The sequence below is a fragment of the Phascolarctos cinereus genome, unplaced genomic scaffold, assembly GCF_003287225.1.
Source record: "Phascolarctos cinereus isolate Bilbo 61053 unplaced genomic scaffold, phaCin_HiC Scaffold_2;HRSCAF=192, whole genome shotgun sequence".
Lineage (NCBI taxonomy): Eukaryota > Metazoa > Chordata > Mammalia > Diprotodontia > Phascolarctidae > Phascolarctos > Phascolarctos cinereus.
In genome coordinates, this window is record NW_027555625.1 from 403,459,856 (window position 1) to 403,487,328 (window position 27,473).

The 27,473-nt window shown below is 44.4% G+C and overlaps 1 protein-coding gene across 1 annotated transcript in view; it reads right to left on the reverse strand.

The window, feature by feature from the left end:
* The window catches only part of SLIT3 (slit guidance ligand 3), a 784,753-nt gene that overhangs the window by 41,586 nt on the left and 715,694 nt on the right, over positions 1–27,473 (reverse strand). Inside the window, 6 exon segments of the mRNA XM_020992330.2 lie at positions 458–551; positions 2,689–2,828; positions 7,223–7,320; positions 18,007–18,131; positions 20,921–21,084; positions 22,623–22,694. Coding sequence (XP_020847989.1) covers positions 458–551; positions 2,689–2,828; positions 7,223–7,320; positions 18,007–18,131; positions 20,921–21,084; positions 22,623–22,694 — 693 coding nt within the window.

Genomic DNA, 27,473 nt, shown 5'->3' on the forward strand with positions numbered 1-27,473 from the left:
GTCTATCGGTCACCCCTCCAGGGAAGGAAAAACAATGGCATTTGCCTACAGAACTCACGGATTCTCCGTGCCTATTCATGCCTGAATAGACAAACACACAGGCACAACACATAAACACACACAAACCACCACAAAGGCATACACACACGTGAACATCACATATCTAAATAGACACACATTTGTTGAGGTAACAGCAACACATATGCCAGACACCGAAGCACATCAGGCACATGTAAGTATACATGTCTACACAGGAGCAAACCCCTACCTGCACAGACACACAGACACACACACACACACACACACACACACGCACAATACGCAAAACCATAATCACAGACACCATAGGCATACGCATCACAGGGATACACTCACACTCCCGACGCCTCATTGCACTGAACTCCAGGCTGCAGAGCCCCAGGTATCAGGGCACATGTGCTGGGAGCCTGGGTGTTACCTGAATCCTTTGTCCAGGGAGACACACTTGGCCTCGTGCTGGCACAGGCTTATCCCAGGGATGCAGTGGTTAATCACGTCATCACACAACTCTCCTGGAAGAGGGGCACAGAACAGAAATGTCAGGATGCCACAGGGGAATGTCAAGCAGGAGAGACGAGCCCTGGCTGTCCCGGGACTTTAGGCAGAGACACTGAGTCACCAGGCTTCAAAACAAGATAGTGACAATCTGAAAACCAGTTTTCTCTCTCTTGGACCCATTCTACTCCCAGCCCTCAGCTTCTCCATATACCTCATGGAAGAAAGATGCCCATGTCCTCCACACACACAGGCAAGTCTCATTTAGTCACAGTACTGGTATTTGTTCACTTTTTGTCTTTTTCTTTTTGGACCTGAGATTTAATTGGAATGGGGAACTCCAGGTGAGGCAACTCCTTTTACCCATGTAGGTTGTCAGCTGCTCTGCAACTTACAGCCTTAGAAAGTCGCCCAGACCACTGAGAGGTGAAATGACTTGTCCAGAGTCACCCAGCCAATACATGTCAGAACTGGACATGAGCCTCAGTCTTCCTGATGGTAAGGCCTGCTCTCCACCCACTGAGCAGCAGTGACTCGCGCTTGTCCACATGGGAGCAGGAAAGCCAAACACGGACTAGGCTTCTCAGACCCAGCCACTCTTGCTTTGACCTGTGACTCTTAGCAAAGGACACACACGGCAGCCTGGAAACAAGCTCTCGGGAATTTTACTTTAAATCATAATCACTATGTGCTAAGTACTAGGGATACCAGTCCAAAAACGAGACAGACCTACCCTCAAGCACCTTACATTCAATGGGAAGGAGGGCTGGGGGGTGGTTGCCAGGGAACAGAGCAGAGGTCTAGGCCCGGATTCTCAACTGCAGTCTGTAGTTCTGTATTCTTTATATATATATGTGTGTGTGTGTGTGTGTGTGTGTGTGTGTGTGTGTGTGTAATTTCCAGTTGTATTTAACTCTTTGTGACTCCATTTAGGGTTTTCTTGGTAGAGATGCTAAAATGGCTTGCCATTTCTTTTTCCAGCTCATTTTACAGATGAGGAAACTGAGGCCAACAGGGTTAAGTGATGTGCCCAAGCTCACACAGTTATGACAGATTTGAACTCAGGAATATATATATATATATATATATATATATATATATATATATATATATATAATGTACATATATATAATGTACATATACATATATATGTATGTATGTTTATGTGTATGTATATATATATGTGTGTGTGTGTGTATACATATGTATATTACATATATGACTGTACTTCCATATGATTGGTTTCCTTTGTAATCCTTCTTAGTTTACTTTATGCATTTGAACATCTTGTTCCAAGAAAAGGTCCACAGGTCCCACCAGATTACTGAAAGGGTCCATGTCACAAAAAAAGCTTAAGAAGCCTTGTGCAGGCAGTCACAGGGACTGTGAGTGGAGCCACAGGAGGGAGGTTGTTGTGGCTTTTCCAGTAGCGACTGAATTAATTTTAGTCCTCTGAGCAAGAGAGTGAAAAAGGAAGGTATGAGGGCTGGAGAGGGAAGACCCAGTCTCTAAGACCGTCCCTCTCAACTTTCCCATGCCACGGCATCTCGGCCTACTCATAGTGTTAACTTTGTATGACTGTTATTGGTGTCCCCATCTCATCTCTCCATGGAAGTGGACTGCAAGCACCCTCAGGTCAGGGACTATGCCTGATTCATCTCTGCCTCCCCTCAGTGCCTAGCACATGGGCTGGCACCTAATAAATGTTTGTTGACTTGAACTGAACTGGCAGAGGTCCACTGATGAGCTGTTAACTCCCAGGTTATACCTGTGGTGACTAGTGACACTTCATTTCTCAATCTAATGGCTTATTTAACTGTCCTCATTAGAAGCTGTTAATATATCAAATAGGTTTGGAGGGGGGAAAAAAAGCAATTAGCTTTGGGAACAGAAGGCAAACACAGCATAAGTGATCACTTTGCCAGGCGCAAGCACCATTGGGAAGGGCAACAGCCCACAGTGAACAGAGTAGTCATCAGCTAAATAAACAGCCCACTGGTTGGTCCAAAACCTGCTTCAAGGCAGAGAGGAGTCTGTGATTCTGCTGTTGGGGACTGACACGGATGGGGGCACGTGGGAGAGAAGGGCGATAGGGCAGATGGCGGAGTCCTAGGGCATGTAAGCGGGAGCCCATCCCCCTCTGCCTCCCTGTACCTGTGTAGTTGGGTGGGCACACACACACGTAATTGTTGATTCCGTCCACACAGGTGGCGTTGTTCTCACAATCATTGTCCTCACAGTCATCTGGGTTGATCTCGCATCGTTCTCCCTCAAAGCCCAGAGGGCAGGAACAGCTTTGGAGGGGAGAGAGAAGGGGAGGAAGTCAGAGGGAGAAGGGGGTCACAAAAGGAACACAGACAGGGGAGCAGAGATGGTTAGAAAGGCCTGCCCTTTAAAGTTCCCAGAGGGAACAGTATCTGATTTAGACAAGGAGACACCACAAATCACCTTCTTGCGGGGGGACCCTGTTCCCTTAGAGCCCCTAGAGGCTGCTTGGGAGAATCCTCCATTCGGGACCACTTTGGCCTGAAAGATTTGGAGAAGTCATCTACATCAGCTTCTGTGGAGTTAGAGGACCTGTGTCTGCCATTTACTGCCTGTGGGGCAAATTATTCTATGTTTCTAGGCCTTATTTCCCAATCTATTAAATACGGGATTGGACTAGGTGACCTCAGAGGTCCTTTCTAGCTCTAGCTGGAAGATCTCATGGGCAAGACTTCATCTCTTTCCCTTTTCCAAACTTAGGGCTACCTTTGCTATTCTCATGGATACCCAAGGATGGAGCTCCCTGAACTGCCCTTGGGAGCCTTCTCTGGGTCTTCCCTTAGCAGTAAGTTCTTTCTTCGATCTAACTTAAATGCTCCCAGCTGCATTTGGATTCTCCTTCCCTGGTCCTTAAGTTCTGTCCTTTGCAGAGTGAGAGGACCGCCGATCCCTCGCCTCTTTAGAGTAGCTCTGATGCTTCCAGACAATTTCTTTGTTGCCTTTCTAGACTCGACTTCTCCAACCTCTCCTTTAACTATGCTTCAGACATGCCACGTTCACACCTCATAATTTATTGTCCTTGCTTACTTCTGAGCTCTCTCCGGTGTCTGTCACGTCAAGGAGATGAGGAGGGAGGATAGCTATGGAGCCAGGAACCACTGAGCTTAAACCATCATTAATCAGAGCAAAGTATTTTCTTTACTTGTCTTTATCTTATTAATAATCTTAAAATTAAAAAAAATCCTAACAGCCAATGACCTGTCCTTTGCCTGACCTTGCTCTCCTCCCTTGGATCACAGCAGTGAGATAAGGCAGAGCAATTGGGTCTAGCAGCCCTGGGGATGTGGGGAGCTATGGTTCAAGGTAATGGGGAAAAGGCCTCCCTCATTTATAAATAACCAGTGTAGTCAGCTCGTCACCATTGCTATGACCAGACTCTGAGTCTATACACTGAAGATTTATACCTTGTCCATAAAAATGTGTTCTGAGATGAAATGTGGTACCCTGGCTCTCCCTATTCAAGTGTGCTGAACTGACTTAGGAGTCAGTTTACAAAATTAGGAAAACTAGACAACTTGGGCTGACTCCTGAAATGCACAGGATCATAAATTTAGGGTTGAAAGGGACCTTGGAAATCATCTAGTCCAATTACCTCATCTTAACAATGAGATATTAGGATCCGGGAAATGAAGCGAGAGGCAGAGCCAGCATAGACCAGTGGGGAAGAGCTTTAGAGACAAAGACCATCATGATAAGAGGACCTTCATTCACACCCACTTACTACCTATGCAGCCATGAATATGTCACTTGAATTCTGTAGGCCTCATTTTCCTCACCTATAAAATGAAGACGATGGACCCAATGACATCTAAAGAGATCCCTCTCAGTGCTAGATCTAGGATCCTAAGTGACTTGCCCAAGGTTACATGGAACCAGGCTCTGAACCAAGGTCTTAGCGCCTTTGGTACTGTACCATGCTACCACTCATCTTTGCCCAGTTGCTGACCCTCTTCCCTTGGACATACTACATTCTTGCTACCACAGCAGGGGATGTTTGGTCTGAGCACATGTAGGCCTGTCATGCAAAAGTGCCCCTGCCTCTCCCTCTCCACATTCTCTCTTCCCACAAATCACCTGGTTGGTCACATGCCATGGGTCAGACAGGAGGTTTTAGAGGGGGGAAAAAAAGGTCTTATAGCTGGGCTAGGCAGAAAGTCTTGACTTTCAGGAGGACTGAGTCAAAGTTATTAACTTATTTTTATTTATCATTTATTTAAGTTCTTATGATTGCTTGGGGGTGGAGCTTGGGGTGGGGGGAGATGTAGTAGAGAGAGCTGCAAAGTAGAGAGAAGCAGCGTTTTGCTGATTGGACTGTGTGTGTGTGTCCATGGGGGCAGGAATGTGTGAGTGTGTGTGGAGAGCTTCCTTCCCTGAAGGGAATCCCAGTGAGCCTTAGAAAGAGGGGGGTCATGCTAATGGCTTCAGGCTTAGAGATTGCCCTCTTCAGGGCTGGCTCATGTGTTGAGAGCTGGAAGGAAGTCCAGAGGGGTCAAACATGCTGCCTGCAGGTTACCTGCCTCCCCCAATACTTCTGAGTGGCCCGAATCAGATTAAAATCTAATAGGGAAGTATTTAACAAAATAAATAAAAATACAATAGAATATAGATAATATTAATATGTCATTTTCTAAGTCAACATGTAGGTCACAGGGATCCTTATGGTTTGGTGGCCCCCATTTCTATTTGAATTTGACACTAGTCCAGTCCCCTCATGTCACAGATGAGAAAACTGCCTCCCAGATAGGTGAAGTGATTGTGCTCAGGGGAGCACAGGCAGTGAGTAGCACAGCTGGGATTCAAAGTCAGCTCTTCTCACTCTAAAGCCGGTGCTTTATGAACTGATTGGTTGAAAGAATATAACCTTTTGGGGAGCCTTTAATTCAGAATCTCTAGATATTTCTAGGACAATCCAGGAAGCTCCCCTTGACCAGCCACCCCCCCTCACCTCCCCGCCATATGCTCCTGACCTAAAGAAAGAGAGTTATTTTATATCCTGGGCCAAACAGTAATATCCTCCCCAAAGCTGAGCAAGCATGTCACCATGATGCTTGGCCAGTGGGTCCAGAGGCTCAAGACTTGGTTGCTCACTGTCACTCTGGCCCCACCCCACCTGCAATGCCCACCTTGAAAACTATAAGCATTGTTAGTCTTCCTACCCCAGGGCCCTCACTAAATGACTTTTTGCTCCGTGAGGGAGATGCTTTCTAACTCTGGCTAACAAAAAGAAATGGTTTACCCTCAGCGGAAATCTGGGTCTATCCCAGAAACACAGAATAAGAATCTACCAAATTCTAGTCTTGTTATACCTAGGACTTTTCCTTAAGAAAAACCAAGCACACACATACCCACAAAACAGCTCCAAAAGTTGTTTCTAAGTTAGAAAAATAAACTTAAGTCTCTCAACTACTGGGGATGGAACCAAGACCCCCTGTACCATACCACCGGCTAAGTTTTCACCTAACCGGCCAGGTGTGGGAAATGGAGTCCCTCACACTGCGAAGCAACCTTTTGCTCACCCGTGGATCCCTTGGGTGGGCACAGGGCCTAAGGATGAGGTTTCAGCCCTTGAGGTGCATTTCCTGCCTCTGGCCTGTCCATGTCACCACCTCCCTATGATTTCCATGTGGTCTCATTTCACCCCCATTCACTGCCTATCTGTGAGCCCCAGCACTAGGGAGTGGGTGGCTTGGCATTTCTCAGGCAGGAAAACTAACCTCAGCTTAAGTTTCAGTTTATAAGAGCAAAGATTTGACAGGCTTGGCAGGCGAACCTATGTACAGGCTTGGACCTCCAGGGAGAGGAACAGAGAGAAAAAAGATAATTTCTTTCACAGACCACACAGTAGACAGGCTAAGAGGGCCTCTTCCCGTAATGCCTCTGATAGTCACTTATTTTTCCCTCTTGGCTGTGATGGTTTCAGAGAATTTGACATCAAACTGCCTCTACGCCCTCTCCTCTGCCTGCTGGCAAACTCATCTCAAGCCCCTGGGGCAGCTGTGGGTTGAATTTCCACTCTCTTGATAGGTTCAAATTTCAGAACCCCTAGTCTGCACCCCTTACTGAGGCTTCTGCCTTCTGAGTCCATAGCTTCATAAAACAGGGCCCTCAAAATTCACTCTTTAGCAGAGCCTGGGCCTGCTGGACAGGGTGCCCAAGGGTCTGGGAGAGGTAGGAGCTGAGCCCCTTGGTTGGGCAACCCCCCTTCTCCAGGTTCAAATGGTCTCATCGTCCTCAATCCTGAGGTCTTAATGCTTTAGACCACTGAGCTAGAGTGGAGAATTCCAAGCACTTAGCATGGTGCTTATTAAATGTTTACTGATTGATTACAAGGTGAAGAGAAGAGAAGGGAGGATGATCATAGGTACTCAGCCAGTCTCTATGGGAGGAAAAGCTGAGGTGGATCTGAGTGAGGTAGGGGAATTCTAGGCCAAGGCCAGGACAGGTGCGACTTCAAGCCTCAGTCATGCTCCGTCACCCACACTCTGACTGCCACAAGGCAAGATGGGAAGGACCTTGGGAGGTCATCCTGATGTCTCCTGCAGTTGTCTGTTTAGATCCCAGGGGATTTTAACTTAAAACTTTCCTGCTGAAGTCTGAGACCCCTTTGGTGGGTGAGGGAGAGCGCCTTAGCAGCTCCTGCTACCTGAATCCATTCCTGCTGGTCTCGCTGAGGTGGCAGGTCCCTCCGTGCTCACAGGGATTCTGGATACACGTATTGATGGGCATGGTGCAATCCCGGCCCTGAAGGAAAGAAGGGGAGATATCCCAGGTTAGTGATGCCTGCAGTGGACGTGCTGGCCTTGGGAGGGCCTTAAGGGGGCACAAAGTAGAGGAAACGTGCCTGTGTTTTCCAGAGAGCATCAAGATGTGTTTGGAGAGAGTTGGCTGTGTCTTCAATGCCTCCCCCAGCAGGTCTCTGGAAAGCTCAATTCCTTTCCTCAGGGTTCTCTCCTCCCTCATTCTACCCTGTGAGTTTTTTGAGGCTGGGAGGATTGGGACTGGAATGTCTGATGACCTGTTTGATTGTTGGTGTGAAGGGCAGAGATGAGAGAGAGAGAGAGAGAGAGAGAGAGAGACAGAGAGAGACAGACAGAGAGAGAGAGAGAGAGAGAGAGAGACAGAGACAGAGACAGAGACAGAGAGAGATAGCGCACTACCCTTATGTGTAGAGTTCTAGAGCCCTTTGCTGAAGCCACACACCATGACCCTGCTGGGAGCCCTGGCTCCTCCTGTCAACCAAGCCAGGCTGGCAGATGGGTTAGGGATGCACCTGAGCTTTGGCGAGTGGCCCTGCCTGCTTCCTGGCTTCTCTGCCAAGCAGCTTGGCATCATTATCTTGGGAAGTTACCTCCCAGAGGGCTGGGAGGGGTGGCATCTAGGGTGGAGGAGGGGGTGGGAAGCTCCTGCTGCTTTTGTTTCAGAGCCACATGCTCTGTGGCCTGGCCACTTTGCCAGCCATGGGCACTAATCGGAGGCCACCCACTGCCATGCCACCTGTTCCCCATCTGGCTGGGAAAATCCCTTCTCCCTCTCCTGCTCTGCTGCTGCCTACAACAGGATGTGATCTAGAATGAGGCCAAGTTATTCTACCAATCAGTCTGAACTGTGAGGCTGGGGATTCTGGTATGCCTTGGTGGGGCAAGTTTGCATCTAAGAACGTCAACCTTCTTTTTCAGTTACCTTGGATAGGATCGTAATACAGGATCATCAAATGAAAGTCAGAAAGAACTGAAGAGGCCATCTAATCAATCCCTTCTTTTTATAGATAAGGAAAATGAGTCCCAAAGAGGTCTAAGGACTTGGGCAAAGTTTTAGGGATAGTAAGTGGCAGAGCTGAGATTCAAACTAAGGTGCTCTGACTCCAAATCCAGTCCTTTGTCCACTGTACCATGATGTCTTGTGACCCCCGCCTCATCCAAACCATATGCCTCACTGTTCCTTCATAACTGAGTGATACTGTATCCGTTCTGGGATATGCATGTCCTCTCCTTATATATCTAGACTTTCTGTCCCTTTCTGTCCCAGACTCTGGGCTACCCGAGGGCAGAGCCCCAGTCTGTTCAGACCTCTTGGTATAGTACTGTAAACAATGAATGCTAAAGAAAAGCAGTCTGCTTATGATGAGAATGATAAGCAGCATCAGACAAAGGATTTCAGACAAAGGGTGGACCTGGTTTGTAGATGAAATCGATTTCTGCTTCCTTATGTGATCTTTGGGCTGCAGATGATACCCTTCTGTGCCCTCAAATCTTTTGCTCTCCTTTATGGAAGATGCCTAAAATCTTTTTTATTCAGTAGTGAGACATTAGGATTTTTAAATGCCGATTTCCCCGAGTAGTAAAGCTCAATGAGAAATTCAAATGATGGTGGAAATGAAAGATACCAGATCCTTTCCTGAGAGCAGGGTCTTGATGAGGAGGGGAATTGGGGATGGGGTGATGGGAGAGGGCTTTGGGTGCCTGAGGGGTGCAGAATGGAAGTTAGGGCTGACACTTTGCCTATGTGACAATTCTGCCCAAGGCAAGGGCCGGATAGAAAGTTCCTCAAAATACCTGATACCGTATTTACTGATCACTGCCCGTGATATGTTTCCACATTGGAAAACAAGTTTCTTAAAGGCAGGGACTGGTTGTGTTAATTGCATTTCCATCCCCAACACCCAGCATAATGCTTCACACACAGTAAGCATTCAATAAATTTTGAATTAAATTTACCGAAGAAAGAGTGAGAGCATTAGGTCTTCTTGACTCTAATTACATTGCTCTCTACCATGTCACCTGGTTGCCTGAAGCAGCTCCAAGGCAATATATGAAGTGAAGAGGCATCATGGGTAGAGTACTGGATTTGGAATTGGGAAGATCTGGGTTCAAATCTCACCTTAGAGACTTAGGAGTTGTATGACCCTGGGCAAACCACAACTTCTCTTAACCACAATTTCCTCATCTATAAAATGAGGGGTTTGGGATTTGATGATCTTTAAACTGACTACCAGATCTATATCTATGATCCTATGGTCTCCAGACCTAGCTGGCAGGGTCTGCCATATGCCAGATCTTTCCTTATCTTTCCCACTTGCCCAACATGCATCCACCACTGCAGTCATGGAAACCCACGCTGACTTCTCTACTTAGTGTACTGCCTGGCACATAGTAGGTACTTAATGAATGCTTTGACTGACTGACACTTATAAATTGCTTTATATTTTAACTTAATACATGAATGAGCAAATGGATGAATAGCATCTATTAAAATTGGATCTAAATTCATCCCAAGTCATATTGTTTCTCCTCAGAGGGATGTTGAAAAAAATCGGGAATTAGTTGGAAATTGCTGACCTAAAAAGGAATATCGGGGCAGTTAGGTGGTACAGTGGATGGAGTGCCAGGGCCTGGAGTCAAGAAGACTCATCTATGAGAGTTCAAGTCTGGCCTCAGACACTTAGTATCTGTGTGACCCTGGACAAGTCACCTTTTTTTTTGGCCTTAGTTTCTTCATCTGTAAAATGAGTTAGAGAAGGAAATAACAAACCACTCTAGTATCTTTGCAAGGAAAACCCCAAATGGAGTCACGAAGAATGGGGCACAACTGAAATGACAACAACAATGAAAAGGAATCTCAGTGAGAAACATCAGGATGGAACCCTGAAGGACAACAAAGGAGAAGGGCTATGGGGAGGAAGATGCTACCGTACGTGGGGCACTCCCACTGATCTAGCCACTTCAATATATTCTTCAAGAATTAGCCGCTCAGTGCCAAACCCTGACTGGAGAACTTGCTTCACATCTTTCTTGAATGTAATTCAAATCCAGGCAGCAGTGCCTGGCACTCGATGAGACTATAAGTGGGCATGACAGTGCCACTTTTCAGTGACTTCCTTGTCCTCGTTAATAAATCACTATCGTCAATTTTTAGAAAATTAGGTCAACTCCATTCTTTCCAGCCTCATTTTTATTTAAATCCACCAGATTTATGATGCTCCCTGGCCACATTCCCCTTTCTATTAACTCTTCGAATGTGAATATAGGGCAGGGTTAGGGGGATGGGTCTGGTCAGTATTCGAGCAGGCTGGGCTTCAGTGACCACTCAAAGTAGCAACACTTTCAGACCTAGTCTGGAGGATGGGTCCATGGTGTGTCTGCATGAAACTGAACCTTTGAAAAAAAAAATCAGTCAAATACTGGATGTTTGATTCACACAGCACCAAGATACAGATATTTGGAAATGTTCGGACAGTCACTGCAACTTTGCAATTTTTTCATCAGATTGGTTGGTGGCACAGTTTCCCCAGCTATTCATTCACAAACATGAGACCTTTTCTCCATACCTAGCTTGGGTCTTCCCCATCAAGGGATGGCAGAAAATCATTACAAACTCTTGATTGGTTTCAGGGATGAAGACAAAGCACAAATATCCAAAATCTCTAAGTCATGATTTTCTAGTGGGACACTTTCTCCCACTCTCCACCCGAACTTTTAAGGACCTAAACTAGAATAACATAATATCACAGCTAAAAGGGACTTTAAAGATCATCGTGTCCAACTCTCCTCCCAGTTTTACAGATGAGGACCCTGAGGCCCAGGCAAGAGCAGTTACCTTTACAAAGTCACCCAGGGAAGCCGTGGCAAAGACAAAGGGATAACTTGGGTCTCCTAAGATTCTCAGCGTACTATTCTTTCCACTAGAACACATACCAAGTGCCTTTTCACCTCCATTTGAGGATGCTGACAAGTATATAAGAGCCAAAAACTGTGTCTGTAACTGAGCACGCATGCATGCCCATCCCTGTCAATGAATCCAAGCCTGGGCATCAACAGCTTTAGCAAAAGCCAAGGCCTCCCTTTGCATCCCTCGAAAGTCTTTGTAGACATTCACATGTCTACAAACAAGCTATAAATAAACGCCTTCCCCCTCTAGTGCCCTCGAAGATCACTGTCTGTTCTCATATTGGGTTTTATAGAAATCACATATTATAGCCAGTGGATGAGGGCAGCAGCTGACACGCAGTCTCCTTGCCAATTCACAATGTTATAGTCAGTAACCCCCGGCATGTCACATTTGGCATGAACAACCTGGGACTGATGGGCAACTCCAGCTTGGGGGCTGATTCTGGAGAATAGCTGGTGATTGAGAGCAGGGCTGAGCGCTAGCCTAGGAGTCAGGCAGCCTGGCCCAGTCACTAACTAGCTGTGTGGCTTTAGACAATCATTTGCCATCTCTGGGCCTGTTCCTTCACCTGCAAAATAAGGAGGTTAGAACTAGGTTAGTTGTCAAGTCACGGATCCGAACCAGGTTTAAATTCTCACTCATACAATTGTATGGTCACAGACAAGGCATTTGAACTTCAGGGGGACTCAGTTTCTCCTTCTGTAGTGATACTTGCCCTATCTACCTCTCTAGGTTGTGAGGAAAATGCTTTGTAAGCTTCAGTGATGATATTAATAATAGTAAAAACAACCACTGAATTAATGTAGCTCTTCAACCTCGCCTCTGGAAGCTTTAAATACTTTCATGTTTGCATCTTTGCCTATAGAATCCATAGCTTCTTGTGAGACTTCACTCACTGCTTATAGCAGGTCTATCTTAGTTCCCTCCAATTGTCACTTCCCACCCTGCCCTGGAAATTACTTATTATTTGCTTGGCATGTATTTTGCATTCATTTATTTATTTATCACGTTGTTCTTCCTTAATAGAGTGTGAGTTCCTTGAGGGCAGAGACTGTTTTGTGTTTGTTCTTAGCTCAGAACCTGGTCCACAGTAGGTACTTAATAACTGCTTGCTGAATGAATACATAATTTCATTAGAGCCTCACGTGAGGCAGGCAATACAGTTGTTACTCTCCATATTTTACAGATCAGGAAATTGGGGTTCAGAGAGGTCAAATTACTTGGCCATGGTCATACACCTAGTGAGTATCAGAACTGGGATTTGAATACGGGTCTTGTTGAATTCTATCAACTACTGCAAGTCTTAAAAGACTCTGTACTATAAATTCTTCTTCTTTGTCTTGGGCTATCTGACTCCCTCTCCCCGCTATGTCCCGGAGCCCTTCTCTAGTTTTGTTTCACTTCAGTGGTCACCTACAGTCTGCTTTTCTCCATCCTCCCGACCTCTGAACTGTAAGAATTCAGGAGAGGAATCTCTTCATTAGAAGTTGGCATCAAGTGCCCATGGAACCATTTTCACTGGCACAACAACCATCTGCAGGATGATTCCTGGGCCAGTAAGCCTTCTGCATCTCAGCCTTGCTCCCCATCTTTCTTTGTTGCTCATAGAAGGATACAAGCCAGACCTGGGAAGTATTCGAGCTGAGCAAGATGGATCAGGTTAGAGGGTTAACACTCCTTCTCAGGTTATTAAATAAATAACAGGGGCTCTGATCATGAGCATCCTTTCAGAACCCGAGTGAGTTATAGGTTACCCCTAAAACAAAGGAGAAGAGCTAGGGATATGTCTTGGAGCTGCCTGTGCTGATCACAGGCACACAACTGTGGAAGGGCCTGGCTAAAGTTAGCAGCTCAGATCTCCAGCTTTCCGTTATGGTCTAGCCTCATCCTGCCCTCCACCAGCAAGAAGGATGCCTTAACTACACCAGCTGTCAGTGATGCCTTCTTTCCTCCTTCCACCCTCTCTCTCTCTCCCTCCCTCCCTCTCTCCTTCTCTCTGTCATTCACCCTCCATCCTTCTCCGCCTCCTCCTCCTTCTCCCTCTTCCTTTCCCTTTTCCTCCCTTCCTCCTCCCTCCCTCCCTCCCCACCCTGCCCCTCACCATCTTACGGTACTTCTATATTGTTAGTTACCTGTTCGTGCTTGGGTTCTAATTAGAACACAAATTTCTCAAGGTCCAGAGTGTATGTCTCACCATTTTTTTTGTAGGCCTCAATACTAAACACAACCACTCAGTAGATACTTGTGAATGAATTTCTTTTTATTTACCAGACTTTCTACTGTTACAGGCTGCTGAAAGTCCTTTCAGCCTCTATTCATCCTCAGCAGCTTTATAATCTCAGTCTCAGAGCTGAAGCGTCCCTTGGGGCTTATCCAACCCCTACCTGAACGAGAATTTCCCTTGCAACAAAATGGCCAAGTGGTCATCTGGTGATTGGAGGCTGAACAGCTCTGATGAGGGCAAACCCGCTCCCTCCCAAGGCAGTCCATTCCACTCTTGGAAGGCTCTAATTTTTAGCAAGTTTTTCTAGAAGTCAAGTCTAAATCTGCCTCTTTGTAGCTTCCATCTATTATTGCCCCTGGTTTGGCTCCTTGGTCAAAGCAGAGCAAGCCTTGTCCTTCTCCTATGAAGCGGCCTTTCTGTCTGCCTATGCCTTCTCTCCTCTAGGCCAAACAACCTCACTTCTTTCAACTCATCCTCATGAGACGTAAACTTGGGATCCTTCACCTTCCTGGTCACCCACTTCTAGATATTCTCCAGCTATTCTAAAATGTGGTGCAGAAGAACTGAATACCTATTGCTCATGGAGGCTGATCAGGGTTTAGTCTAAGGTGGGACTATCACCTCCATTGTTTTGGATACTATGCCTTGCTTAATGCAGAATGATATCACAGTAGGTACAGGGGGCTCAGGGCTAGTCATAGACTTTCAGATGAAATGATGTATTTAAGGAGTTTTGCAAACAATAAAACTCTATACAAATCTAAGTTATTATCAGGGATTTTATTGTTCCTCTCTCCTTGGAAGGTAGTGTGTCGTGACAGAAAGTATGCTAGATTTTGAGTCAGAAGAGGATGCTACTCGTTACCTGCTTGACTTTGGCCAGGTAACCTCCCTTCTCTGTATCTCAGTTTCTTTACCCACCAAAGGAGGGGATTGTACTGAGTGACCTCTACTGGTGCTTCTAGTTCTAAATCCTAGGAGCTGTGAGCTTCTTTACTTTCCAGGGTGGGAAGGTTTGGGAGTGGGAAGAGCCAGATGACAAGACAATCCCCACTCTAGAACCCCAGTTCTATTACTTTCTAGAGAGGGACTTTGTAGTGCAGCTCCTGAACATTCTGACCCAGCCTCCAACTCTTCCCTCATTCTCCCATCAATAGCCAAGTATGCAAAGGAACATGGGTCAGGACACTGCTGTGTCCAAGAACCTTGTGGGGAGCTTGCTGGTGTAATGATGGCTAGATGTGGTAATTCCTGTCCAGCTCAAAGGGGTATCAAATGGCCTGCATTTCATCCCAAACTAGACCTCCAGCCGAGGCCTATAGGTGGCACTCTGATACCATCAGCTAGGGACTGCTGGCATAACTGCCTTAGGAGTCCTGTCCTTAGGACTGCAGTGGGTTCCAAGTCGTTAAGACTGCAGTGGGTCCTAAGCTCATAGATAAGAAACATATCCACCACATTTGGGGAACTGGCATAGTAGGGTCCCCCCCGGGCCTATGTTTCCAGTTCATCCTAGCTTCATTTGTAGCTAGGGCATCTCTTTGGTGCCCAGTGCTTCCACACTGGGGTCCAGTTTTGAAGGGACTGAGGTTGAGGATCAAGTGGAGGGGCCTGTAGTTCAGGGTGAAGGCCACTGGGAGAAGTACCAGGCCAGGTGGGCAGTTCTGGGCAGCTGGGTTTTATTGACAGTCATGAAATAGATGAGGTATGTGTTTCTATTGCATAGGGGTGCCCAGAACCACAGCCAAACTGTTGGTCAGAATATCATAGAATCGTAAAATGTTAGAGCTGAGAGGGGCCTTAATGATCACCTAATTTATCTTCCTTATGCTAAAGTAGAAGTTCTCAAACTTTTTGGTCTCAAGGTCCCCTTTACACTCTTCAAAAGTCATTAAGAACTCCAAAGAGCTTTCTCATGTGGGTCGTATCTATTAATATTTATGGTATCAGAAATTAGTATTATGATAAAAGTAGTTTTCACCTTGTGGATCTCATGAAAGGGCCTCAGGGATCGCCAGGGGTTATCAGGCCACTCTTTTAGAAACATTGCAGGCAGCTAAGTAGTATAGTGAATAGAGGAGCCCTGGACCTAAAATCAGGAAGGCTTAAGTTCAAATGGGACCTTAGACACTTATTAGCTGTGTGACCCTTAGCAAGTCACTTAGCCTCTGTCTGCCTCAGTTTCCTCAACTGTAAAATAGGGATAATAATAGTATCTGTCTCCCAGGATTGTCCTGAGGAGCAAATGAAGTATTTGTAAAGTGCCTGGCACATAGTAGGAGCTTTAAAATGCATGTTTCCTCCCTTCCTTCCACTGTGCTAAAGCCTCCCCACTTCTGCAGCTAGACATTGCTCCTCTAAAGATATTCCCTCCATAGTTACACTCACATGAGGAACATAAATTCTGAGAGTATAAAGAGTGGTTGATTGGGCATGGCCCAAGAAGCCATTTCTAGAGGAGCAGCTTCATCTGGCAATGGCTGTGGAGAAGGGAGTGAGGTATTTTTCTAGATTTAGTCTGGATCGTGGGTAGAGAACAGGCTGGGAGAAAGCATGGTGGCGTAGGGGTTGGAACACTGGATCTGGAGTCATGAATTGCACCTCTGACACTTGCTACCTGTGTGGCCTTGGGCGAGTTGCTTAAAATTTTTGTGCTTCTTTTTCTTTTTTTAAACAGGTGAAAGTAGGAGGTTGGATCTGATAGCTCTTAGGGTCTGCTCCTGCTCTAAATCTATGACCTCGTGACCTTCTGGGTATGTATGAGCATTGCTCTCCTGTGTTCCGCCTTGTGTTTTGCCTTTAGGCTTTCCAAAAGGACATAAGGGTTCTCACCTATTCAATTTGGCCTCTTCTTTCTTCCAAAAAGTGTAGTCCTTGGGCGAGAGTATTTTGAAGCTAATTATTTGGGGAGGCAATGTGATGCAGTGGGAAGGGCCCTGGAACAGGAGACCTGATTTCTAAGATCCTCTCTGCCAATGACTTGTGTGACATTGGGGAAGTCACTTGACCTCTTTATGTTCTATTTTCCTCAATTTCTTTTAAAAGTACATTTCATTGAAGCCTTTTAACATTAGTTATTTCTAGCTATATGTTCCTTCCCATAATCAATCAATAAGTATTAATTAAGCTCCTACCATGTACCAGGCACTGTGCTAGGTGCTGGGGGGATAGAAATGAATAAAGCAATCTCTATTTGAAAACCACTTACCTTCCCTCCTAAAAAGGAAAGTAATATTCTATACCTACAATCTCTACATCACACTTTCATAAATGTCAGAACAGTCTGAATATTATCACTGGAATTATAGAAGAAACTAGACGATGCACTGGATAGAATGCTGGGCTTGGAGTCAGGGAGACTCAAGTTCAAATCTTGCCACAGATGCTTACTAGCCGTGGGACCCTGGGCAAGTCACGTAACCTCTGTCTGCTTCAGTTTCCTCATCTGTAAAATAGGGATGATAACTGTACCTATCTTTCAGGGATGAGATGGTATTTGTGAAGTACTTTGCAAAGTTTAGAGGGCTATACAAATGCTAGCTACATCTACCATCATCATCACACTTTTCTTCCTCATAGAGTTGTTGTAAAGATCAAATCATCAACACTGATGTGTTGCTATGCGAAAGATATTGTGCCCTAGGAGCTAGGGAGGTATAAAGAGTTGCATAATATTAAATATTATTAATAATAATACTGATAACTACCATTTTTACATCTCACACCTCTAGAAGAATGCTCTCCACAGCATCCCTGATGAATGGTCATACAGGCGGTGCTGGAAGACCTCTGGTGACCTGCCATCCCCTGATGTCCTCATCTATCTCACTAACTACTAGGGCATCTTCCTTATATCAAGCCTCAGTTTGCCTCTTTGCAACTTCTACCCATTGGTCCTACAGTAGTTCTTTCCCTTTGGGCCAAGGAGAACACGTCTAATCCTACTTCCACATGGCGGCCCTTCTCCTTTCTGGAAGAACATCTGGCACAGAGCATAGAATAGTGGATATGGAGTCAAGAAGACCTAGGGTTCACTTCTTGATTCTGACTCTGAGACCTTGGGCAAATCATTTAACCTCTTCAAACCTTAGCTTCCCATCAGTAAATTGCAATATGTACCTCAATCAGTCAATAATCAATCAATAAACCTGTGAAGCTCAGATGAGAAAAAGCACTTTGCAAACCTTACAGTACTTTATGAATGCCAGTTATCATTACTGTTTCTTTTTTTTCAATAACTATGTCTAGTTTCTTCCTCACTGTATTGTGTATTTAGAGGGTGGAGGATGAGTAAAGGCAAGGACATGAAACGCAAATGCCTCTATTTTGTGCATTCTCAGTATTCCTGGTTAAAGATTCAGTGGGTGAGCCTGGGCTGAGTGAAGGTGAAACCATTGTTTTGAGATTGGCTGTGGATCAAGATTTATCATGGAAACTTGAGGGCTGGACGGAAGTGCACTCCATTGGATTAAGACAGTAAGGAGACTATGGTGGGGGAGTGGGTAGGGAAGAGGAAGACAAAGTCCTCCTGGTGGTACCTTGTAGCCATAAGGGCAGGAACAGTGATACAGCTCCATCGGATCCGGGCTACATGTCCCATTGTTCTTGCATGGACCAGAGAGGCAGGGGTTACACTTAGCTGCAATGCTGATGTCCACCGGGCCTGGGAAGCCAAAATCACAAAGTATTCAGAGTCTCCAAAGGATTTCACATAAGTATCTCTGCCTACCTTATTGCCCCACTGCCAACCTCTGCCCTGTCTTGCTGCAACCCCACTATCCTTTCAGCCAACTTCTAGCCCCAGTTTTAATTTGGTTTTATTCAGGAAGAAGAGTCCTCCCCAGGAAAGTTTCCATTAATTCAGCTGCTGCTTGATGATGAAACAATCACAGTAGGAAATCATTCAAAACACTTCTGCAGTCAAATTAATTACTGTAATTAGTCTGATCTGATTTCAGTGCTAATCTGCAAACAATACACTGTAATTAGAAACACTCTTTTCATAACGCAGGAAGTTCTGTGCCTGGACTCCATCTGCTCCCCCCGCCCCGGCTGGCTCCTGATTTACCCCACCTCGGACCTCCCAGGCTCCTACTACTGTAGCTTCCCCACCTTCATGCCATTAGCCTTGGCCAGACTGTGGTAGGCAAAGTTGATTGATGGCGGAAGGCAGTCAGAGGGAGGGACTGTAGGTGTGTACTCCACAAGAACAGTGTTTACTGCCTTGACATACTCTCAGGATCTGTGATAACTCTGGTGGACTTCACGCTGGAGGCCATCTTGTCCAATCCCTTCACTTTATAGATGACTAAACCCAGGCTGAGATAAGTAACTTGTCCAAGGGCAGCTAGGTGGCACCATACAGCACAGAGTGCATGGTCCGGAATGAGTTGAAATCTGGCCTCATACACTAGCTGTGTGACCCTGGGCAAGTCATTTAACCCCATTTGCCTCAGTTTCCTCATTTGTAAAATGAGCTGGAGAAGAGATGGCAAACCACTCCAGCATCTTTGCCAAGAAAACCCCAAATGGGGTCACGAAGAGTCGGACAAAACTGAAATGACTGAACAACAAAAACTTGTCCAAGGTCACGTAACTAGCAAGTGTTGGTGGGATCTAAACTTCTTCCTGATTCCAAGTCTCTATCTCAGAACAGCAGGGGTCGGCAAACTATGCCTTGAAGACCAAATCTGACGTGCCATTTGTTTTTGTATGTCCAGGGAGCTAAGAATGATTTTTACATTTTTAAATAAAGATATACTCAAGCACTTTACAAAAACAGGTAGAGGTTAGTCCTTGGGTCCCTAGTTTGCCTACTTCCTGCACTGCACAATGATACCTCTTAATAAAGGAGGTAACGTTATCAAAGAAGGCAATTATGATGATGGTCTGTTGAAAAGAGGTATCATTTAGTGTAAGAGAACTTTTAACCGTTCTAGAGCTATATGAATTATCTTAATTCATTTTTTATTTCAGTTCCTCGGCAGCTAGATGGCATAGTTTATGGAGTGCTAGACTTAAGTCAAAATGACCTAAGTTTTAATCCTAATTTAAATATTTATTTAGCTATGTGACCCTGGACAAGTCACTTAATCTCTCTGTGCTTCAGTTTCCTTACCTGTAAAATGAGGACAATCATTATAGCATCTACCTCACATGGTTGTGAGGACCAAATGAGGTGATACATGTAACCCACTTAGCAAACCTTAAAATGCCATGTAAATGTTAGTTCTCTTTATTATGATTAATTGGGAGCAAGGCAGAAGAAGAGGTTACCAAGAAGAGCATAGACCCTGGGCTGCGATCAGGTCTAATGCTTGTCTGACATTCTCAAGTGAAGACATGACTGGCAAACCTGATTGTAAGCTTGGGATCAATGGCTCTTCTCTGTCTCTTTCTGACTCCTTAATTCCAGCAAGTCTCTGTGGTTCTGGGCCTCAGAGGCTCCAGGTGCAGACAGAGGAATGAAAAATGAGCTTTTTACAAAATAAAAATCAATGCAACTTTTCCAAACTTCAGCAGGGGTCAGGGCCACTGGTAAGTCTCCTCCTCTCTTGGTCTCAATGGAGGCCTCCTGAATCCCAATGCACTGCATTGACAACAAAGTGTCTTCCCCTCTATTTCAGTTAAAACAAATTGTATGGAAAAGGGCAATGTAAAATTCTCCTTGAAAAAGATGAATAGAGAGTCTGGCTGTCATCTTGGCCACATTTGGGACACTGGGGACAGGCATGCAAGGACGTAGACAGATTGGGAGATTTCTTCCATTTGGAGGGGAAAAAAAACCTACCATCTATTTTTTTTTGGGAGGAAAAAACCCAACTCTGACATGTATTTATCTGTGTGCCTGCTATTCTTTCCCCACCCCACTTTCTTCCCCCTTCCTTTTCTTTGTTTCTCTCCTTCTTTCCAGTTCATAAAGATTGGCTGGTCAGGAGAGGTACTGAATGGTTTGTAAAAATCTGAGGGGAGAAGAGTGTCAAGAAACATTTTTGAATTCCTCAACAGCTTGAGAGGTGAGGAGGAAATCAGAAAGGACTAGGTTTATGGCCATGGGCCAGAACATGACAAGGCATTTATGTGGTCGAGATGACTCCCTGGAAATGTACCCAGGCACCTCCTTTCCCTAAAAGCCCCAAGGAGTCCTCCTTTTTTATTTTGGGGAGGATTAAGAGGAAGTAGAAGGGGAAGGTTAAGGAAAAGAAGGATGAGGAAATAGATGAATATATTTCAGTGTGAATTTCAAGGACGTCTCTTCCCAGCCTATGGAACAGAAAGGGTATTGGCTTATGCAGTCACAGATGGGCCAGATGCCCAATTTTGGGAGCGGAGCTAAGCAGGCTCCAGAGGAAAGATAGAACACTTGCGGGCAAGAGGATGGCTGAAGAAGGACAACATGGAGACCCTAAGGAGGGGCAGGTCTGCAATTTAGTCTCAGGGCCCACCTCCTACCTTTACACTGGAAGCGGTGGGTGGGTGTTGTCAGCAAGAGTCTGTCTGCCATGAGCTCAGGGCTGCTGCAGCGGGCAATTCCTGGCTCCTTGTAGCCTGCCTTCACCCACTCTGAAAGCCAGCGTAGGCTGCAGTCACAGTGCAGGGGGTTGGTACCCAGGGCCCTGAAGAAGCAGCAGTACCAGCTATTAGGTCTTCCTGACTTCCATCTTCTTGGCACATGTCCCATATTTTAGGAGCCATCTCAGTGTTAGCTTCTCTTAACATACACTGGTGTGCTTTTAGCTGCTAAAGTGGGTAAGTCTTTTGGGGTTTGGGGCAGTGATAAGTGGAGAAATAAGGCCTCTGTTACCCCCCTAAACAGTCCCTGCCCCACCTGATTACCCTCCCATCCCAGAACCTCTGTTTCAAGTTCCTCCTCCAACTTGGGAAAATTCCTTCCCCACACTTGCAGAATTCCATTCTTCTTTTTACCATTCAGATCACATCTCACTACCAGGAAGCATTTCTGAACCTCAATTGGCCTAGGCATCAGTCTTTCTCCCATATTTGTTGTGTTTATGGGGGAATCCATTCTGTAGAGAGAGCTCTAATAAAGACGGGGTCACACGTTCCTAGTGAGCTCTAGAATCATACACATACAGGTGTCTAAAGGATCGGCTTGAAGAGCCCAAACTTCAAAAACTGGGGAGTTTAGTGCTGAGCAATGGAGAGACTCTTGAGGTAGCTATCAGGAAATCTAGGTTTTGTTCCTAGTTTCTGCCACTGCTTGCTGTGGGACCTCATGTGAAAATGGTCTCAATCTTTCTGTAGAATAGGTACCTCAGCCCCTGCCTCTGTGGGGCAGAAAGAAGGTATAGGAAACTAAGTTGAAGTGTGCAGAAACCCATCCAGTTCTTGGGAAGACAGAAATCAGCAGTGTGATCCTTCCCTGATTCCTAGCTGTCATATTCTTATATTTCCAAGGTTCATAAGTTTAGCCATGGAGATCTGAAAAATCATTCTTTTCTTCCCTGAGAATTGCTTTATAATTAAAAAAAAAGCCTAAATTTACTTAAAGCATCATAGGATGTCAGAGCTAGAAGGAACCTAAGAGGTCTCTGGCTCTGGGTGAGGGGAAACAAAGATTCATCCTTTTCAAAGGAAGATTCAGACAGAGAGTAGATTGTTTGTTTTCTTTCAGAGACCTCTGGCACCAGAACCTCTGGCTAAGGAGGCTGAGGGACTGGCCTGTGGATGGTCCAAGTCTGAAGTTCCCTGGGGTCCTTATGGAGGTCACAATAAAAACAGAGGGAATAAGATAGGAGAATGCTAGGAGTGTACCTCACAGAAAACAATGAGGGTCATTAATAACAGCCATTTTCCCCGTGCACATTTCTCAAAAAGTCATTTAGTTGAGGCTTTTGGCATACATTTCACAAACACATTTGCTCCATGAGAGTGAGGGTAGTAAAACAATGACAAGGTGAGTTTTCAGCAAGGCACTTACTGATGCCTCTCAGCTCAGCAAAATTAAATATAGGTTAGTAAACTAACAGTCTAGAAATGGGCTCAATGCATTCATTCGGTAAGATAAACTAATCCTGTGTGTGTGTGTGTGTGTGTGTGTGTGTGTGTGTGTGTGTGTGTGTGTGTAAGTGGGGAAGCAAAGGGCAGGGGAAGGGGGGAAAGGGGACTAAGGGAGGGGAGAGTCGCTACTTACAGATGGGAAAGAGAGGTCAGGTCATTAAATGAGCCCTCAGGAACACTGGAAATGTCATTGCCATGAAGAGTTCTGGAAAAGGGATAAATTGAAACGTTAAAATCCAACCATTTTCTCTATGCCTCCATCTCATCTTCACCACTGTCTCTTATCCCTACCAAAAATTCCATTTCTCACCTCTATCCTTTTGTACAGATGCTCCCCCCTTATGTGGCATGCATTGCCTCTTCATCACCTCATAGAATCCCTCATTTTATTCATAACACAGTGCTCCCTCCTACATGAGACCTTTCATGATCCCCACAGGTGCTGATGCTCTGGACCTCTTGAAATTACTTTGTGTAACTTCAGGCACACTTTCTATTTACTTGTTTGACTTCTGAATGTTCCCATTTTTGTGAAGGCACAATTCTTCCAGTAATTTCCCAGAACTGTAACCTCACCCCACACATCTCATCCGTTGCCAAATCTTGCTGTTTCTACCTCCATAACATCTCTCACATCCCTTGTCTCTTACATACTCAGCCACTGCCAGAGCTCAGGCCCTCATCAACCCCCACTTAGGTTATTGAAACAGCATGCCCCAGTGCTCTCTTCACATCACTGCCAAAGTGAGCTTTCTTAAGTGGAGATTTGAGCACGTAGCTCTTCTATTCCGTAAACTCCAGTGGCTCCCTATTGCCTTTAGGAACAAATAAATGTAAATTCCTCTGTTTAGCTTTTAAAGCCATTTATACATGTATAACCTATATCAAATTGCTTGCCTTCTCAGTGGAGGGGTTTGGGGAGGGAAGGAGAGAATTTGGAACTCAAAATTTTGAAAACCAATGTTAAAAATTGTTTTTACATGTAATTGGGGAAAAATAAAATATTAAATAAAGAAAAAGAGAAAAAAAAATAGTCATTTATGACCTGGCCCCAACCTATCTTTCCAGCCTCAATGGACATTAATTACTCCCTCCTCTGTACACTAGCTTCACTTTGGTCCTCACATAGGACTTGAAGTCTTCTGTGTCTAGGGTTTGGCACCGGCTTGCTCCCCAGGCCTCTCTCCTCATCTCCACCTCTTTTCCTTTAGGGTCCTGCCCAAGCACCATGTTCTATATGACGATTTTCTTGCTTCCTCCCCTCCCCCCAAGCACCCTCTCAAAAGGGCTATATTTTAGTACTTTGCTTTATATTTATTCTGAACATACGTATATATGTTCTTGTTGTCTCTTCCATTAGAAGAATGGGATTGTTTCATTATTTAAATTTGTATTCTTAGCACCTAGCATAGTACCTGGCACATAGGAGGTACTTAAGAGATGCTAAATGCTTTTGTACCTTTTAATAGCTAGCCTGTAAGGTAAGTGCTATTATCATTCCCATTTTACAGATGAAGAAACTTAGGCTGAAAGAACCTGACGTGCTGAAGGTCACATAGCTAGGAAGTATCTGGGGCAGAATTTGAACTTAGGTTGTCCTGATTCCAAGACCAGCACCTTACCTACCTGCCTCAGTAACCGATGTTGTTTATATTCTACCAGTAGAATGTAAAGTCTTTGAGGGCAGGGATTGTTTTATTTTTGGTTTTGCATCCCTATCATCTAGGACAGTACCAGGCATGTAGAAGGTAAATGATACATGTTTGATGACTTTGTTAAATTGAATTTGCCTGTTGAAATACCATCGATCCCTAAACAATTAGATATATATCAATGCAATAAAATATTACTGCAATGTAAGAATGTGAGGGATTCTGAGAAGCCTTGTGAGACTTAGGTGAATTAAGTAATCAGAACCAGGAAAAGAAATACACCAATGAGTACAAGAAAAAAGAAGTAAACAGAAAGATTACTTTCTGTAAACAGGAAGAACAAAAGCCTCAAGCTGAATGGTTTCAGAATTATGACCAAAGTTGGCCCCCCAGGAAGGGTTAAGAAAATGCACCCCCCTCCTTTTATTGTCAAGTGTGAGACAAAGGTTATGGGGCATTAAGTGTGTTGTCATTGTGCTGGGTTAGTTTGGCTGACCTATTTCATTTCCTCTTTCTTTTCTTCCTTAAATTGTAAGCTCCTTGAAGGCAGGGAATGTCTTTGGCCTCCTTTTTGTATCTCCAGCACACAGAAGGTGCTTAAGTGTTTGTTTATTGATTGATTGTTAAATCTTCATTACACAGCAACTACGATAATAATTAGGTAACATTTGTGTAAATATCTTCAAGGTTCGCAAAGCGCTTTACAAAGAGGCAGGGGAGGAATAGCTTTAAACGAATGCGATGTAAAACAAAATGTATCAACAAAATCAGATGAAATTAAAGCCATTCTCTTCATCTCCAGGATTCAGCTCCAATGTTATACCTTTTATGAAGCTCTGACCAATTCCCTTACCTAAAGATGATCTTTCCTTCCTCTGACCTTCATAGTTTTCTGTGTCTCTAGGCTGCTGCTCTCACATTCTATTTTGTTCATTTATTTGCATGGCTACGCCCACCCCTCCCAGATTACAGACTCCACAAGGGTTTATTAAATCTTCGTATCTCCCCCAAGTACCTAAGACAAATAATAATTCGCACATAGTTAATATTTAGTAAAGATTTGTTGAATTTCATCAGATTTCTGAAAGCTACAAATTCCACTAGCCACCCCAAACTGGGCAGAAAGCTACCATGAAGTGTATATATGTGGCTCAATTCCATCTTGCCACTCTATATGAAACCCTGATGTTTATACTAGCCGCTGACGCCTTCCCTGCTTCAGGAAACTCTCCAAGCCAAAATCTTATTAAATTTGTAGGAGACACAAAGCAAGGAGGGATGGTTAACACATTGGATTCCAGAATCAGGATCCAAAAAGATCTTGAGAGGTTATGATATCATACCACATCCAAAAAGATGAAATTTAATGGGGATAAATATGACTTATATTCCTATACTTGGATTCAAAAAATAAAATTCACCAACTCAAGAGGAGAGAGACATAGCTAGAGAACAAGTTTTTTTCTGTTAAAAACATCTGGAGGTTTTAGTGGCCTTCAAGCTCAATATGAGCCTCTATTAGCAGCTAGAAGGGGTACTGACTGCAATGTTGGGATACATTAAGAGAGACTCAGGCGTTAATGGAGATTGCAGGACCTCTTCCTACCTGGAGATTCTCACAAGCTGAGTGACAACCTACATGGTTTAAGTTTGGACAAGCTGTCCAATCTGGAGAGAAAACTCTAAGAGAAGACCTTTTATTTCTAAACATTCAGATTAAAGCTGTGACACACTTAGAAAACAAATTGTTGACAATATGCAGTGACTTATTTGCTTTGTAGATTATCCATAACAACACAAGAAGACTTTCACTCTCTGCCTTGTGGCTGGTTCCCTTGCCCTGACAATGGACTTAGCCAAGAAAAGTCTGGGCCTGGTCACATAGCTGAGTTTCTGTGCATATCAAAACCACAGAATTTCAGAATTGGCAAGGACGTTAGAGGGCATCTATTTCAATTTCTACCACATTTCTTTTTCCACGTTTCCAGCAAATGATCATTCAGCCTCTATCTAAATGCCTGTAGTGATGGGGAACTTATTACCTTCTGACTTAGCCCTCACTATTACATTTGTCTTTATACTGAACACAAGTTTATTACCCCTCTGTAATTCTCAACTGTTGCTCCTTCTGCTCTTTGATGCCCACCAGCACAAATGTAACCCTTTCTCTATGTGACAGTCCTTCAGACATCTGAAGATAGCTGCCATGAGACCCAGAAGTCTTCTCTTCCCCAGGTTATAAATCCCTTCAAGTGATCCCTGTAGAGTGTGTTCTCCAGGCCTCTCAGAGGCCTGGTTGTTGCCGTCCTCTATGTGGGTTTCAATTTATCAAAGTTGTTCCTATACTGAACCTAAAACTCTAGATATCCAGATATTTGTGTCGGATTGCACTTAAGACTCAGATCCATGTCAGTGTCTGAGTGTATCTTTTTGACTGCATTCCAAAGGAACTAGAAGTTATTTTTGGATAATACAGGTACTAGTTTTTTTCCCTTACTTATTTTACCCTTTATCAGTGTAGACATCTGACAGTTGATTATGTATTCATACTCACATGTGATGTAACTACCTTATAGCCAGGGGCTAAAATCTCAGCAGGGAAGAACAATTAGCAAATTCTTAAATCAAATTAAATCAATTAATCTTTTAGTCAGTCCTGTAGTAAAGGATGAATCATTTGTGGTTTAAGTAAGAATGCATGTACCTTGATTATGCAAGTGATGGGTGAACATAGGTCATATTCGTGAAAAGTAAGATATTTGAAATTTCAAACACATTTTCATTTATTGGTGAGCACTACCCACCACTTACAACAATGATTAAAGTTCTTAATAGTGGGAATTAATGATTTTTTTCCTCTTTAACTTATTTCAAACTTAGTAACCATCAGTAAGAACATTCAATTACAGAAATGAATTTAAAAAAACCCCCAACCATCCATGCACTAATCACCTTGATAAAGCATGGATATTTTTAGTTAAAATAAACCATTAGGCTTGACAGCAGAACTATAAACATGACAATATCCAATGAACTTGCAATCTATTTTTCTCTAGGACAAATATGAAAGTGCATTTGGTTTTCACCTATGACATATTAGTGCATGTAAAAATACATGGGTTTGGAAAGGGTTCTGAAATCATATCAAGACAAGAGGCTTTGCTGCACTCCTTTCCAACAACGCAGTTTCCAAGGGACCCCTTAAGTAGCAAGTCAATAACTTTCCACAAAACTTTCCAGCCCAGGCAACAATCTCTGGGTAAAGTTAGTATGATGGAGTAGGTGGCAGTGGACGCGTATCTACTCACTGTCCAAGAGGGCCTAGCTACTTC